The sequence below is a fragment of the Panthera leo genome, chromosome B2 (genome assembly GCF_018350215.1).
Source record: "Panthera leo isolate Ple1 chromosome B2, P.leo_Ple1_pat1.1, whole genome shotgun sequence".
Classification (NCBI taxonomy): domain Eukaryota; kingdom Metazoa; phylum Chordata; class Mammalia; order Carnivora; family Felidae; genus Panthera; species Panthera leo.
Window position 1 is genome coordinate 135,508,121 of NC_056683.1, and position 17,516 is coordinate 135,525,636.

Here is a 17,516-nt window from a genome sequence, read left to right on the forward strand (position 1 = left end):
TTGCACAGATTATTTTTTTTTTCCAGATGGGAAAATTCAGTATTACAAAATCAAAAAACTTAAGACCTTCGTTATTTAGATGATATATTTTTATGAAATAAAGTACCTACTCCACTCATTGCCGTGTGCATATTATCGATTGATTGTTTCAGATCTTCATGCATTTGGACTTATCATTTATAAGGCAGTCATTTCTGTTTCCTCTTTGAGATTTGCCTTTCTGCAAAGCAGACACAGCAAACATTATAAAGCACGTGAATGCCATGATTTTTCCGTCTCCACAGGTCACATTTGTTTTTGTGAATAAACAAATCTTTTTTTGCTTTTAAATTTTTGTTCACGTGTGCGTTTATACTGGTCGCGTGCCCTGAATGAGGATGTTTACACCAGCGGCAATGGAGCGGTAGTCGGGGCTCTGCTCCTGACATTTGCCACTCTGGAGCCAGCAGCATTCCGAGCAGCAGCCAGCTTTGTTAAGCTGATCAGAACGGTAAGGAGGGTCATTGCTGTGATCCAGAGGCAATCCTGGGAAACGCCAAGAAAAATGTTAAAACAGGAAAACCCCAAATGTCACTTAAAACAGAAGTCTTTTAGAGAATGTGTTTCTTACATTCTGCAGGATTCCACTTTGCTACAGCATCTGGATATCGTCTCCCCGATACCATAACAAAAATGGGGTATCCATCGCTCAAGTTATCTAGAAGCTTAATTTGCAACCTTACGGACAATTTCGTTTTCCTAATGGTGCTTAATGTCACTGTCTTAGCTTTTATTAAGTTTGCTGTTTGAAACCTGCCAGATTCTGGTGTTTAGTGCCTTTGGGATTCGGAAAAGCCAAAATGTTACTGACTGCCAAGTGATCACAACCTTCCCCGAGGACCTTGTTACCTTACAGAAAGTCCATTCTGGAATTACCGGTAGTTCTTTGCTTTTTGATCACTTAAGAACTTTATCTGGACAGTGAGTACCTAAGATCCTTTCCAAGTCTCTGTTAGAGGATGACCCCCCCCCTCCTACCCCCACCATTCTTAACTGTGAAGAAACAGGATTCCATCCCTTTTCTATTTCAATTTATGACATAATTGGGACCTTGTTAGTATTCTCACGAAGTCATGCCTGTTGCCCAAATTACTACCCTCCATTCCTCTTTATTTTTTCCCACATTGGCTTGTCAACATGTCATGTTGACTATGCCTGTCTCTTGCCTCCACTTCTGCTAAAATACAGGAACCACGGGCAGAGATTTCTTGGGGGGGGGGGAGGTCTAGTCCATATGGTTCAGTGCTGAATCCCCCAAGTCTGAACTGTCTGGGAGCACCTGGGTGGCTCAGATCGTTGAGCATCCGACTTCGGCTCAGGTCATGATCTCACAGTCCCACATCTGCTGCCAGCCTGTCAGTGCAGAGCCCGCTTCAGATCCTCTGTCCGCCCCCCCCCCCCCCCCGCCCTTCCCCAGCTTGCGCTCTTCCAAAAATAAATAAATACTTAAACAGTGTCTGATACATAGTAAGTGCTCAACAAATACTTGAACACATGAAGGCATGTTTAAGTTGACATTAACTAATGAGTTAACATTTACTCGAGAGAGAGGAGGATCTATTAGTTTTTTACCTTTGTGCAACTTAATGGATTTACCCCAGACCTCCTTTCCTTTGGTGCATCGGCACTAACAGAGCTGGATCCTTCCCAGCACACCATGCCGTGTTCTTACAGGTGCTTACTCTAGATTATCCAGGGGTTGATCGTGATGAAATGAGGACTCAGGAATGCTATCCCTCGTGAGTGCTCAGTAGACAAAGAGGAGCATCCCTCCCACCCCTGCTTTGGTTCGAATACAGTGTTATTGCCTGACATTTTCTCAAGCTGTATCCTGTTTTGTAATGTTTTGAAAACTAGAGGGAACACTCATAAAATAAGACTTGAACGTCAGCAAGAGAGTACTGTAGTTTGCAGTTTCTGGGAACCGGTTTTTATTCATGTTTTTTACAGGGATGTTTTTAGAGTTCCTCTCTGAAATTATGCCATTGACAGATAACTACTGCTTTCATCTTTAAAGAAACACAGGGTTTTTTTGCTTTATGTTTATTTATTTATTTTGAGAGAGAGACGTGTGAGAGAGCTCACGTGTGCACGTGTGAGCTAGGGAGGGGAAGAGAGAGGGGGCAAGACAGAATCCCAAGCAGTCCCCAAGGTGCTGGCGGAGAGCCCAACGTGGGGCTTGATCTCACAAACCATGAGATCATGACCTGAGCCTAAATCAAGGGTCGGAAGCTTAAGTGACTGAGCCCCCAGGCGCCCCAGGTTTGTTGTTTTTTTTTTTTTTCTTAGTAATTAACAGCTAACCCTTATAGGGAAGAATTTCTTCCTATATTCAAGTCTGACAGTGCAATGAACCTTTATTATTCCTTCTAACGTGAAAAATGGTGGTCAGGGTATGGAGTATGAGGAAAGGAGTAGGAAAGGACTTCTGGTCCTTTTTATGCTCGGTTTATTCTAGGCAACAGAAACATGGGGACACTGTTTTTTAGTCACTGTTTTTTTGTGTGTGTCACCTTGAGTTGAATGTATCCCCTTATCTCACTGATCATCAGTTTTCCTATGTAAAATCATCATCCTCAGCCAACTCTGAAATTCTAGGACTGAGTAACATCAGAATTAACCAGTAATATAAACACTGAAAACCAAATGATGGGTTAGCCGCTGAAGACATCCAAGTGACCTTGGGCAGGTGGGAATCTACCTGGTAATTCCATTATGCCCTTTTGTGAAAACACTTTCTTTTTCCTCTAATCTTCTTTTAAAATTTTTTATAATGTTTGTTTACTTTTGAGACAGAGTGAGAGAGAGTGGGTGCATGTGCGCGCGTAAGCAGGGGAGGGGCAGAGGGAAAGGGAGACACAGAATCCAAAGCAGGCACCAGGCTCTGAGCTGTCAGCACAGAGCCTGACGCGGGGCTCAGACCCAAGGACCCAGAGCTCATGACCAGAGCCGAAGTCCGGCGCTTAACTGACTCAGCCACCCTGGCGCCCCCTTTTTGTCCAAACTTAAAAGGCATCTTCTAGATTTGGGGCACATGGCTGGGTCAGTCGGTGGAGTATATCCCTCTTGATCTCGGGGTTTTAGGTTTGAGCCCCACATCGCCTGTAGGGATTACTTAAAAGTAAAAAAAAGTCTACTTCTATATTTGAAATTTTAATTTAATGAACAAGTTCAAGAGGGGAAAATCAAGATGTCTCAACAGATAATCATTTAGGTACAAAACAAAGATACGTAGCTTCACAAATGTGGCCACACGGTGATGTCTGTCCCCCTGTATGGAAGATTGAAATTATATAATAGGATTGGTTATGGCCCCACTGGGTGACAGTGATAAATTCCATATCTACTTGTCCTGAAGACGGGCATTCAACCTTAAGTTGCAGTAACCTTAAGACTTACCTATAAATAGCTGTAGGTTTGAGGCTGGTTGAGTCCACTAAGCAGGGTCAACGTTGTGGTTCACTTGAGGAAACACACAGGGGAGACGGTCTATAGGCTGGTCTGCGTTAGTTGCCAAGATTCAGATCCTTTCCCTTGGAGGGACTGAAGTGGCCGAAGGTTAATGGTTCTTTAATTGTGACTAAGCCCATTTGGAAACAATACATTATTTTAGCCATTTCATTTATTGAACGACAATCTTTTAGATGCTTTCTCAAAGACTGACTCATTTTTAAAACGGTTCCAATTTAGGGAGGAGCGTGGAGGAAGAAGGACTCTTGATTTGGGGGCCGTGAGTTCAAGCTGCATGTTGGATAGAGAGATGATAAATAAACTTCAAAAAACTAAAACGATCCCATTTTCACCTAACATAGCAACCCCCAGATGGATGGTTCCAGCAATGGTATATTCTCGAGCACAAGGTCCCTATGTTATATAAAGAAGGATGCTTTGGTAACTTCTAGAAGATACAGTCTCTGAGTTTAAATTCTGTCCAGTGGGTCTTATTCCTGAATACCACACTTTGTATTTTTACCAACTGCTTCTGCCCTTGAAGTGTCAGTATAGTGTGATAGTAACAATGTATGCCGTTCTTTTTGGTGAAGAGCAACATATAGGAGGTTTAGTTAATCGAATGAACTGCTTTCACCTGTCTTAACATGGACACCAGAGTTTAGAGACAGACAAGCACAAGGCAGTTATCCTGCTGTATCAGTTTCCGAGGGCCGCCCCAACAAAATAGTACAGAACAGGTGGCTTAAACAGAAATTTATTTTCTCACAACTCTTGAGGCTGTGAAGTCCCAAGTTCAAGGTGTCAGCAGGTTCAGTTTCCCCGAGGCCTCTCCTTGGCTCTCCTTGTGGCTGTGTTCAGTCTTTCCCCTATGTATGCACAGCCCTGGCTTCGGTGTGTCTCATGCTTTTTATAAGGATGCCGTCAGGTTGGATTTGGCCCATGACAGGGATCTCTCTCTAAATTAATCACCTCCCTAAATACAGGCGCATTCTGCTATGCTGGGGGTTTCAGGCTTTAACTGTGCAGAGGGCACAGTTCAGCCCCGAACACCTGCCTGCATGATCTGCAAAATCTGGTTTAGTGGCCTTGGTGAAAGGGAACTTGGAGGTGGTCTAGACCAGGCTTCTGCCCCCCCCCCATACAGGCGGCTCTTCTGCTTAAACCTGCTCTTCTCTGTTCCCAGGACTGCCTTCTGGAACTACATAGAACGGACTCACCTCCTTTTTCCACATGGTAGCCCTCTAAGTATTTGAAAACATTTATTCTGTCTTTCCTTTAATCTTTTCTTCTCTAGGCAAAACATTTCCAGAGAAAATAAGCCGTCTCACGTTTAAAGAAAAATGCCAGTGCTTATATATTTCGAGTATGCATGTGCTTGATGGAAACTTGCCAAGCACAACTGGGTTTCAATTTAAATATTCCTGCTTTTTGGGGCGCCTGGGTGGCTCAGTTAAGCGTCCGACTTCGACTTAGGTCACGATCTCGCGGTCCGTGAGTTCGAGCCCCGAGTCGGGCTCTGGGCTGACGGCTCGGAGCCTGGAGCCTGCTTCGGATTCTGTGTCTCCCTGTCTCTCTGCCCCTCCCCCGTTCATGCTCGGTCTCTTTCTGTCTCAAAAATAAATAAACGTTAAAAAATTAAAAAAAAATAAATAAAAATAAACATTCCTGCTTTTGAAGAAGAGTTTATTTCTCAGCTTCTTTCTTTCTTTCTTTATTTTTTTAATGTTTTTATTTATTTTTGAGACAGAGAGACAGAGCATGAGCAGGGGAGGGGCAGAGAGAGAGGGAGACACAGAATCCCAAGCAGGCTCCAGGCTCCGGGCTGTCAGCACAGAGCCCGACGCAGGGCTCGAACTCACAGACCGTGAGATCATGACGTGAGCCGAAGTCGGACACTCCACCGACTGAGCCACCCAGGCGCCCCTCAGCCTCTTGAAAACGTGAGAACTTGGTTTGCTTTATACCAAGTATAATGTACTGAAAGAATTGCTTGGAGTGGAGACAAGTACATTGATGGAGAAGCAAATGAAGGAGGCTCCTTACCGAGGATGTTGCTAAATGAACTAAAGCCAAATAGAGGGAAGAAAATGTCAGTATACTTTGATGTATTTCTAATGTTGGAATTAAAGTCACTCTTTGGCCTTCACTCATCGTGATCATAAGCACACAGCCTTGCATGACTTGATGCAGTAGCTGAAGATGACAGTAAGATGACCTCCACTTAGTTCCAAATCATTGCCTGTCACAAATGAATGAAAGATGCTTTAAGTTTGTACATTGGTGGCTTCCTGCAGAGCCACCAGCTAGTGGCCTCATTGTCTAAGCTCAGGGAATGAACGTTTTACAGAAGAGAAGCATTTTTCTCATGTGTGTCCAGTGTGAGCCTTAAACATCCACCCAGTCGTGTTAATTTCCATTCATGCACTCGAACATGCTAGGATTCTGTCAGTGTTGTCTTGATACGTGTATCACTGTTGGAATCTGCTTGTTAATCCCTCGGATGGCTCATGGTTTCTTAAAGTCTTCTGGAAATCTTGCAACAGTGGATCTCCATGTGAATCCATTTATCCAACAAGCTGGGTTCTTAGGAGTTCTTTCAGTCGAGAAACCCATGCCCTTCGCTTCTGGGAAATTATTTCATCCATTCCTCTCTTTTTCTTTGTTGTCTTTTTGGAATTACTCTTATTCAGATTTTAGACCTTCGAGAATGGTCCTAATCAAAACCTTTTTTTCCTATTATTTATCTCTTTGTATTTGGCTCTGTTTTCTGGGAAAATGTCTTAAGACTAGATTTAACTTTGTTATTTTTGTTTTTAATTTCTAAGAACTGATTTTTTTCCTAAACAATTCATTTTTGAAGTATCCTGTTTTTTCTTGGCTGCAATATCTCTCTGAGGATTTCTTTGAAAGTTTATTTCTCTGCATAGCCTCAGTCTCTTCCAAATTGCTTTTTTTTTTTTTTTTTTTTTGGTCTTTTATAATAGGTGTTTTTGTTACATGTCTGATTCAGGGGCTGTTTTGTCATATTTAAAAATTGTTTAGGACTTGTGTTACTGGGACAACGTGGCCATCCCCGAAAGGTGATCTCGTTGATCTTAACATCTCTTTTCTTGGGCTGGTCAAATTGCCCCAAGAAGACTCTTGTTTTCTGGAGTGTTCAGTCTCCTCTTTGGAGCCTAGTAGGGGAGAGTCTGGGAGCGGTATGCATAAACTCCACTTGCTTTTCAGGACAGTGGGCTTTGGTGTGCCTTTGAGCGTCTGTTCCCCCACCTCCCAGACTCAGGTGCACTCCAGTCACCTCTGGGGTAGATAAGTGAAGAGCGTCTGGCTATGCAGAATGTGGGAGGGGAGACCTAGGGTCTTTCTGTTTTAAATAAAAAATGACACACATAACAAAATTTGCCAACCTCACCACTTTTAAGCACCCAGATCGGTGGCATTCAGTACATTCCCGTGTACGGCCATCACCACTATCCATCTCCAAAACCGTTTTCATCTTGCAAAACTGAACTTCTGTACATTGAAAACAACTTCCGGGGTGCCTGAGTGGCTCAGTCGGTTGATCCACAGACTTCGGCTGAGATCAGGATCGGGCTCTCAGCACAGAGCCTGCTTTGAATTCTCCGTCTCCCTCGCTCTCTGCCCCTCCTACCCTCTCAAAACTAAATAAATGTTAAAAAAAATTTTTTTTTTAACCCCCTACAACTTCCTATTTCCCTCGCCCCCTGGCTCCTGAGCCGAAGCCGGACGCTCAACCAACTGAGCCACCCAGGCGCCCCAGTCTGAGGCTTTTAAAGGCGATTTCTATAGCATAAGTTGAATTACTTTTTCCACTGATAGTTTAGGACGCAGGTATATTGGGGTCAAACCAGTTACCACGTCAAATTTCTTACGTTTTCTGTCTTTTCCTGACCTTGAAGTTTATGCATTAAATCTTGGTGATCCAGGAGTATGTTTCTTAGAGGGAGTAGAAGTTAAACCTGCTGTCATCCAGAATTTACTCTTTATCTGAGCGGTAAATTTTACATTGACTTAAAAAAAAAAAGCACATGCTTTTAACTATCACACTCTAGATTTGTAAAAAAAGTCATCTTTGCAACTAAATTGTAATTCATGTGACTACATGATTAAATATATTTCTCCTGCAAATGTCAATTTTGCTTTGTATTTATTTTTGAAGCCGGTCTAAATATACTAGTAAGTTGACCTTTTAGATGAAAACAAATCATTGAAAGCACTTTTTCATAATGTGCTTCATAAAGCACAACTTTCATAATGAAAGTTGGTGGGAAAAGTAATAGATTGAAACATTAACTCAAATATATTAACAAATTAAGAGACGATGGAAAAGACAGGTGTACCAACTAAATCCATCAATGGGAATTTAATTCTTTGCCACATTGAGGCCACCAGGAACTCATCTGTAGTCCAACCAAGTTAGATTTATTTAAGTGCTAAACCAAGGGAGGATTCCTGCATGGAAGTCTTTGTAATGGGGAAGTGGAAGGGCCTTGTTATAGGATCTGGGCTAATGCTAGATAATTCTAGGAGAGTGGAAAGGGTCAACTCTAAACTGGACCCTGAAGTAGTGAGGGCAATTCTGTGATTGGGTGTCTTGTAATTTCTGTCCAGAAGGCTAGGAGATTAAAGCAGGATAGGATTGTCACTGGAAAAGTCGCAGAAAGAGGGGAACATTCAGTATTTTGTAGTTTCAGAGCTGTGCTGCAGCCACATAGCACTTGAACATTTTGCTAATCCTATTTGAGTTGTGCTTTGTGAGTGAAATACATACTGGGTTTCAAAGACTTAGTACAAAAAAAAAAAAAAAAAAAAGGAATGTAAACTATCTCATTAGTAATTTGAGTACAGGTTGCCGTAATATTATGTTGATACTAGGTTAACCTCATTTTTTCAGATTCATTTTGATGCGGCTATTAGAAAATCGGAAGTTGTATATGTTGCTTGCTTGGGGATTCACACCGTGATTCAGGAGGACAGATGCGGAATGCTAGTGGGCTCTGGGGGTGGGGGGGTAAATAACTATTATTGTTCCAAGTCTGCCTTCAGCTTGTCCCCCCTGGCCACCCCGCCCCCCCCCCCCCCCCAACCCCTTGATTCCTTTTGGTTAAGACTCCAGGCAAATTAAGATCCTCTCTGGAAAAGCGAGAGGAAAAGGTGCTCAGAATGATTACTTCTAGCACAAGATAATACTTCTCTTATTACCATGCATTTCTGAAAAACTGATGAAAAAGTAGCACTCTTGCCTTTCCAGAAATATTTTTCAAAGAATTCTTTAAAATGTGGCTTATCTGTATTAAAGACTATTTCTCAACCTTCTTTTCATTATCACCCCAGAAAGGAATGTTTTTAGATATTTTCCTAGTGCACCCCCTAAAATTTGAATAGCATAGATGAATTGTATATCGGTTTAGGTTATCTATCTATCTATCTATCTATCTATCTATCTATCTATCTATGCCTCATATACACGTAGCCTCCTCCTCGTGAACCAGTTTTCTTTCCATTGAAAGCAATATCACCCCTGTTGAGATGCATGGTTTAAAGTGATAAATATTAATAAATGTTAATAGCTAACATTTATTCTGCTTCTAAAATATACTCAATAGTGCTGGTGTTAACCTCAGAATAACATTACTTTGGGTGACATATTTATTCCCCCAATCAGTTGAAGCCCAGAGACTTAAATACTTTGCCGAAGACAGAGATATTCAGGCTTCAGATGAATCGAAGATTTGAACAAGGCATTCAGGAAATAATTGATTCCTGTTCATGTATCCGACCAGATCTGGTAGTAAGGCACGTTTTTCTTACTTCATAATTTTTAAAAGAGCACACTGAAAATTTAATGTGCTTTTAGCTCGCTAATTTATATGTTCCAGTGGTTGGAGAGTTGAAGATCAGGATCATTTGGACCACTGTGCTTTTTTTTATAGAATATCAGAAGTACTCCTAGATTCAAGGTCTGGGAGTGCTGGACCACCCTGTCCAACCCAGAGCCAGGCATCTAATATGCTCGCATTCTGACCATAAAAGCAACAAAGCTGTGGAAGATTTATAAAATGTAGGAAAATACTGAGATAGAGATTGCCCATAATTCCACTGTGGTTGGCTTTTGTTGTTTTTCTTTCTGGGTTTTCTTCCTCAGCCTCAGGTACATATGCATTTTATTTTATCTTATTTCTTCTCTTTCTTTTCTTTTAATTCTTTTTGGTACATACGAATTTTAAAAAGCAAAATTGCGGGGCATCTGGATGGCTCTCTCTGTTAAGCATCTGACTCTCAATGTCTGCTCAGGTCATGATCTCAGGGTCAGGAGATTGAGCCCCAAGTGGGCTTAGGAGTCTCTCTCCCCCTCCCCCTCTGCCTTGCTCCCACTCACGTCCGTGCTCTTTCTCTCAAAAATACATACGTAATAAAAAGCAACATTGAGATTATATTCAATATATAGTTTATACCCTGCTTTTATCCTGAATAAAAGTGTGAACTTATATATTGATGTAGCCATTTTCCTTGTCATCAACTACTTCAAATATGTTGTTTTTGCCAAATATTCCACCGAAGGGATGAGATACACCATTTTCCTACTGGTAGGACACATCGGCTCTTTAAATATTGTACATCCCAAGCAGTCAACATTCTCAAACATAAATCTGTATCTCTCATTTGGTGTCTACAACATTCCCCTTGAGGAACTCTTCAGATTATTTGTTGAGGACTTTGAGTCAGAATAGCCATGTCTATATAAACATGTCCAATTCAGCTGGACCATAAGACTCAATTAGCTGGTATTTGTCTGGGTATATAGCATGGGGACAGAGCCCAGGAGAACCTACCCATCCTGCATGTGACTTGCTAATGTCATTGAGACCGTGTCTGTGTTCCTCTCTTTCTGCAATTTTGAGCTCATCCTTAGATGACCTTGAAGCCTTTTAGAGTCACAGTGGTGAACAACGCTCCCTTTGATTTCACCTGCTCTCTTCCAGCCGTAGGAAAAAAGAAGCGACTTATGGGTTGTTGGTTGATTCTCCTCCAAGTTACGGTCATCTTGGAAAGGCAGTAAAAGGGGTTGGGGAGACCTGGGTTTGGTGTCTATCTCCCCATTTCCCCGCGTTTCATATTTGGGTTTAATACTCAAGCCCTCTTGGAGGCAGTGAAGGAACGTGGTATTGGTGCTTGTTCTGGTGTATGCGCCCCTGTCCCCTCCCTCTCAGGAAAGAGAGGTGTCCTTATGGTGTCCTTCTACTGGCTGTTTGTCTGCTGGGCCTGCCCTCCCTCCCCCACTGCCCCCCAGACCGAGGCCTCTCGAGTTCCTGACCTGTGTCCCTGACCTGTGTCCCCTGGCTCTGTGTGATGTGCTCCTGTGCCGACCACTATTTCCACCTTTAATCCTCTCCGCCTTTGGCTTCTGATGCCGCTGTCTCCTTGATTGCCCCTAATCTCTGTCCCTACTCCATCCTTTTTCAGATTCCTCTTCCTCAGAGTTCCAGACCTTTCTTATTTTTCATTCCATTGTTTCATCCAGACGATCTCATAGTTTTCCTCGTCATCAGTTGCCTTCCCATCGCCTCATGGGCATCTTTCAGTTAGTGCATGATGTGACTAATGATGCCTTGCTCCTTATGGGCACCACTGTTTCTAGACTGTCTTCCTCCTTGGCATTGCTGCCCTGTTACCTATTTATAAAATCACAGTTCAAATTGTGTCACCAGCTCTGCTCCAAAGCCTCCTCCTTGGAGCCTTCCAAACTAATAAAAAATTCTTAAAAAAAAAAAAAAAACCAAAAACTTCAATCAGATATAATTCATGTACCATGCAATTGGCCCATTTAGATTTCAGTGGGTTTTAGTAATATCCACAGATTGTACCACCAGCACCACCATGCATTTCAGAACATTTCCATCCTCTCCTAAAGAACCCCCAAACCTGTTAGCAGTCAGTCCCTCTCTCCCCACCTCCCTGGTTCTAGGCACCCATTAGTCCACTTTCTGTCAATTTGCCTATTCTGGATATTTCACATAAATGGAATTAGAGGCACCAGGTTGGCTCAGTCGGTTGTTGAGCGTCTGACTCTTGATCTTGCCTCAGGTCGTGATCCCAGGATTGTGGGATCGAGCCCCACGTCGGGCTCTGCACCGAGCACGGAGCCTGCTTGGGATTCTCCCTCTGCCTCTCTCCCCAGCTTGCATGCAACCCCCCCCCCCCCCCCCGCCAAGTAAAATAAATTAAGTAAATAAAAGTGAATTTATGTCAGTATGTGCTCTTTGGTGACTAGTTTCTTTCACTTAGCAATTTTTTCATTCTTTATCCGTGTAATAGCATGTATACTTAATTCCTTTTTTACTGCTGAATAACATGCTATTGTATGATATACCTAATTTAGTTTTCCATGCATCAGTTGATGGATATTTAGGTTGCTTCTCGTTTGGGCTACTGTGAATAATGCTGTCATCAGTGTTCCTGTGCAAGTTTTTGTGTGGATGTAGTTTCTCTTGGGTATGTACCTAGGAGTAGAGTTGCTGGGTCACAATGGTAAATCTATGTTTAACATTGTGAACAATTGCTAGACTGTTTTCCAAAGCAGCTACACCATGTTACATTTCCGCTAGCAATGTAGGAAGGTTCTGATTTCTCCACACCTTGTTATTGTCCGTCTTTTTGATTACAGCCCAGCTAGTGGGTGCAAATTGGATCTCGTGGTTTTGTTTGGCATTTTCCTAATGGCTGATGATGTTGAGTGTCTTTTCAGGCGCTCCCTGTGTATACATTTGTGTATGTATTTTAGAGAAATGTCTACGTAGATCCTTTTGCCCGTTTTTTTTTTTTTTAATTGGGTTATTTGTTACAAAGCTATTGTCATTCAAATTCAAAAGCCTCAGATATGTACTTCTCGTTCTCATTTCAGTTACCATCTCTGTCCCTTCCCTTGCATCGTTCTCACCATGTACTCTGAACTTGAAGCTATAAGGAACTCATCATTTACCAACTGTTATGTCCTTCTTGCCTTTGCTCGCGGCACTCCCTCTGCGTGGACTGTCTTCCTTTGCGCCCCCCTGGGAGGACTGGGAGGGCTGACCCCTTCACACATCCTGTGCTGGCAGAGGCTAGCTCGGATAGTTTCTGAAGTGAGCTACATTAGAGTGTGCCCACTTTGGCCTCCGGATGTGTCTGCCACCAGATGACCTCCCCAGGGCCAAGGATAATCTCTAATTGTATCCCTGGGTGCACAGCATAATTAACACAGAGCCAGAATGTGGCAAAGATTTGTTGAACAAACCATGCAGATTTGGGAAAACAGCTTTTCTGTCCTCTACCTATTTGTGATATGGTAAGTATCTTCCAGAACATAATTTGTGCTTTGGGTGATGGTCTCTTCCCCTATAATTTTGCTTTAATAAAAACAGGGAATGGAAGTGATGACAAAAGAAAAAGTTTGCTGCATTGTATACTGACCCTAGTTCTGATCTTTACTTCTGCTTTCATCCTGATTGATGACTTTTCTTTGTAAATGCAGACACACAGAGGCTTAGCCAGCAGCTGCCACACACGCCCTGTCCTTGGTTACTCTTAGAGGTGGAGATCAAAGGAGAACTATCTGCTGAGAGTCAACAACTTGCCACCTTTCTTGCTCTGCTCTCTGCCTTGTGTTTTTGTTTTTTTTTTTTAACGTTTATTTATTTTTGAGACAGAGAGAAACAGAGCATGAACGGGGGAGGGGCAGAGAGAGAGGGAGACACAGAATCCGAAGCAGGCTCCCGGCTCCGAGCCATCAGCCCAGAGCCCGACGCGGGGCTCGAACTCACGGACCGCGAGATTGTGACCTGAGTCGAAGTCCGACGCTTAACCAACTGAGCCACCCAGGCGCCCCTGCCTTGTGGTTTTAACTACTTCTATAAGAATAGCAGATTAGACGTGTTAGTCTCTTTACCAGTGTCTTAAAAAGAAAAAGCTTAACAAAATTACACAGCAGTACATTTATCTTTTTTTTTAATTTTTATTTATTTTCGAGAGGGGGAAGGGCAGAGCTGGGGGTGGGTGGTAAACAGAGGATCTGAAGCGGGCTTTGCACTGACAGCAGCAAGCCTGATGTGGGGCTTGAACTCATGAACTGTGAGATACTTCTTGAACTGAAGTCAGACACACTCAACGGACTGAGCCCTGCCCCCCCCCCCCACCCCAGTTGCCCCTCCATTTATCTTTGCAAGTGTTGTTTGGGGCCTTAAATTTGTAACTAGTGAAGTTTCCTCCAGTCCAGCTCGTGGAGCTTCTGGTGCCGGTCCTTCTGTTAGAAGTTAGACTTCCAGGAAGGAAAGGAGCTGGTAGCACAGTTAAGCAAGGTCAGAATCAACACGACATACCCATAAGTGGGACATGTGTATTTCAGAGGTGGCAGATGATGGCCATGTGCTGTCCCCAACAGTTAGTGCTGAGTAGTGAGGTATTACTGAGACCATAGGTCCCCGAGGTAGTTGGGGCTCCTGGGACAGTTGAAGAAGTGGTGTGGGCTCCATGGGGGTGGGAGGGACGGGGGACACACTGTTGGGACTGATACACATGCTTAGGAAGGCTGTAGACCAGTCATTTAATGTAACAGACCACCAGTGCAGCCTTCAGAGTCTCTCTTGTCCATGATCTGTTACAGCCAGGACTCCCCAGGGCTGGGGCTGCAGGTGTAGGTGGGGAGAGGGGAGAAATACAGAGCTGCTGTGACCCGACCCCTTAACTGTGCACTCCAGAGGGACCGGACCGTTCTACCGGCAGTATTTCACGCACACCAGACTCTCAATATAATTGAAGCTATTTGTGAAGCCGAGTTGAGTCCTCTAGAGAAGATGAAAGGTTAGAAAGTGGCTTGCTTTGGGAATCAGATCCCAGCCGTTAGGACAAGGAGCTCATCACTCCCTGTTCCCACGGGCCCTTAACGGCCAGGCTGGGTGTTTGCTGGGATAGAAGAGAGAAGCCCGGTCAGTGGAGAGGCTGAAACTGATTTTGGTTAACAGGGCTTGATTGCTGGGAACGTTGCCGCCTTAACGCTGCTCAGTTTAGGCCTGACCCTGGTGTGTTGCGCCTCCTGGTGGCCAGAAGAAGCAACTAAGTTCCAGCCAGCGTCTCTGTGCTCAGCTTTTTCTCGACCCTTCTCCCCCACCCTTCTCTTTACTCTGCCCACTCTGGTCCACCCCAGGCCTCTCTCTGCCCCCCCCCCACCCGGTAATGAACAAGATCTGAGCTTCTCCGTCTGAAGAGAAGAGCAATAGTAAACTGTTCTTATGTTTGCCCAGGGGAAGAGCCTGTGGTAAAGGGGGCCAGGCAGGCAAGGCATGTGGTGATAAATAGTACAAGGGGGAAAGGAAAAGGAGGCGGCACAGCCAGGGAGCCTACACGGACCTACCCTAAACAGAAAATTGGCATAGAAAAGAGGGTCAGAATTGTAAGACTTGTTTATCACTTATCTTGTGTTTTTATGTAGCACATTTTAAAGTTTCAGGGGAAAAAAATGTTAAGAATTCAGGGCTGCCTGAAATTTTCAGAATTTTTAATGTAGGTTCTGACCGATTTTCATGCAGCGTTGCTTGTATATTAGAGATAGGACAGGGGCGCCTGGGTGGCGCAGTCGGTTAAGCGTCCGACTTCAGCCAGGTCACGATCTCGCGGTCCGTGAGTTCGAGCCCCGCGTCAGGCTCTGGGCTGATGGCTCGGAGCCTGGAGCCTGTTTCCGATTCTGTGTCTCCCTCTCTCTCTGCCCCTCCGCCGTTCATGCTCTGTCTCTCTCTGTCCCAAAAATAAATAAAAAACGTTGAAAAAAAAAATTTAGAGATAGGACAGTATCTATATTTTGGAAGATGGCATAGTTTGATCTAAAAATTTAGTTAACTTATATCATAAAAATAAAATACAGACCTATTGCTCAAGTATTTGGGCTTTTTAAAAGTTTCCTCGAGGGGCATGCCTGGGCGGCTCAGTTGGTTGAGCGTCCAACTTCAGCTCAGGTCACCATCTCACAGTTGGTGGGTTCAAGTCCCCCGCCCCCACCCCCACCCCGTCGGGCTCTGTGCTGTCAGCTCGGAGCCTGGAGCCTGCTTCCGATTCTGTGTCTCCCTCTTTCTCTGCCCCTCCCCTGCTCATACTCTGTCTCTGTCTCTCAAAAGTAAATAAAAATGTTTTCTTAAAAAAAAAGTTTCCTCGATCCAGTGTTGGGGACACAGAGTTTGCCTTGTAACCGCCCATCTCAAAGACCAAGAAATGGAACAACCGAGATCAGTGGCCATCCCCAGATCAGCGCACCTTGTGTGTGTCAAACATGGTGAAAATATGAAATATTCTAGGTGCTAAAAAGCAAACAGTGCTTTGCACCTCATCAGCCTTCACACAAACGAGGATACAGGACGTGCTGTAAAAACTGGCCGTAGGACGTAGTGCCTGTGCGGTTATTTGCTCTAAGTAAGGCTAAAAGCTGAGACACAGAAGTCGTAAATCAGCGCCAGGAATGAAATAACGGTTCTGATAAAATGTTGCTGACTCCGGGTTATGCATCCCAGCAACTTTTAAACCCTCCCCGGGTTGCTTTGCAGAGCCTCGCTGACCATTAACGGAGACCAGCGCGGGGAAGGGCTCCTCGCCTTTAAAGTGAAGCACGTGACGCTCGCGCTGTGCCAAGTCCCAGCGCGCGGGGGGGCGGGGCCGGGTCCCAGCCCCCCGCTGGGTGGGCGGCCGGGGGTGGGGCCTCCTATAATTAGCGGGCGCAATGCGCCCTCGGCCCCTTTCTGCCGCAGCTCCGAAGGCACCTTTCGCTGTCCCGGATCCTCTGAGGGTGGCTTGGCGGTTACTCCTTTCTGATCGCACGGGGTTGGCAAGACCGCGTGGCGCGTCAGCGCACCGCCAGAGGCCGGCCAGGACCCGCTGTTCTCACCTGCGGGTGTGCTAGTAACTATGCTGGGCATCATCACCATCACAGGTAAGGCGGGAGCCGGGCCGTTGCGTTCTGCCCCCGTAGCAGGTGGAATAAGTGCGCCCTTCGCCTCTCACCTGCGTTTGGGTGGAGAGTTTCGAGGTCCGTGGCTGAACACACGGATGGGAAGGTCGGCAGACAGACACGAATGCCAATCAGAAGAGCATTCGCTCTCTGGCTCAGCAAGAACCCGACACACCCGGCGTTTTCCTTTCGCCTCGGCGGGAGTCTTCCTGTAGGTACTTAGGGGAGACTCTCAGTGTAGTTTTTCAGGGGCGGGAGAACAGCACCAGCTGAAGAGAGAGACGTGGTAGATGGGGGCGAATTGGAAAAATCGGTGTGAAAGCCTCTTGTAGCCATAAAATCTCTTGTAGCCATAAAAAAGTAAATTCCTGGTTTTGAGATAATCACGATGTTTGGCCTTTTTACCTGATTATTACAAACTTTCAGTGAAGGTGCAATTGGCGATTGATGGGGTGGGGGCGGGTCTAAGATGTTAGCTGTGGTTTAAATGATGGTTTTAACGAACACATAGTACAAGATTGATGGGCTAGCAGGTAGCAGCATTTAGGCACTAATAGTAAGAATGTATGTTTTTAAAGCGTCCTTTCTAGAAATCTAGTTGTGGGCATGAATTCTAATATTTAATTCCCACCCCTAGCAAATGAGTTTTATATAGTTTTATATATATATGTGTGTGTGTGTGTGTGTGTGTGTGTGTGTCAGACTTGGAGAAGGTACTGACAACTTTTCTAAATTGTATTTATTTGATCATTAATCCAATTGTACTGTAGCCTGACTTCTTTGGAACCTGCCTGTTTTCTCCTTCTCTCTCCCTTTACCACTCATCAGGAAGAAAAAAACTCCCATTTGCTAATTTAGATTTCTAAGATCAGCTCGTTGCTATTTGAGACCACTCACCAAATCTACGTATTTTCTTAAAAGGGCAGTATAGAATTTCTAGACTTACATTTTTCTCAATATAATTGCTTCTGCAAAGCCTGGTTCTTCTGTGGAATTTTAAATGAATGTGAAAGTGTAGCAAAACTAAAAATAGCTC

General features: G+C 44.3%; 1 protein-coding gene across 3 annotated transcripts in view; it reads left to right on the forward strand.

Annotated features, from left to right (window-relative positions):
* Positions 1 to 17,516, forward strand: part of AKAP12 (A-kinase anchoring protein 12) — a 101,063-nt gene that overhangs the window by 59,963 nt on the left and 23,584 nt on the right. The window contains exon 1 of one of the 3 annotated variants that reach the window (XM_042940081.1): positions 16,343 to 16,462. The exons of the other annotated variants lie outside the window; for them this stretch is intronic. Coding sequence (XP_042796015.1) covers positions 16,438 to 16,462 — 25 coding nt within the window. The 5' untranslated portion in view covers positions 16,343 to 16,437. Of the gene's footprint in view, positions 1 to 16,342; positions 16,463 to 17,516 lie in introns of those variants that run through there. 3 annotated transcript variants of the gene reach the window in all.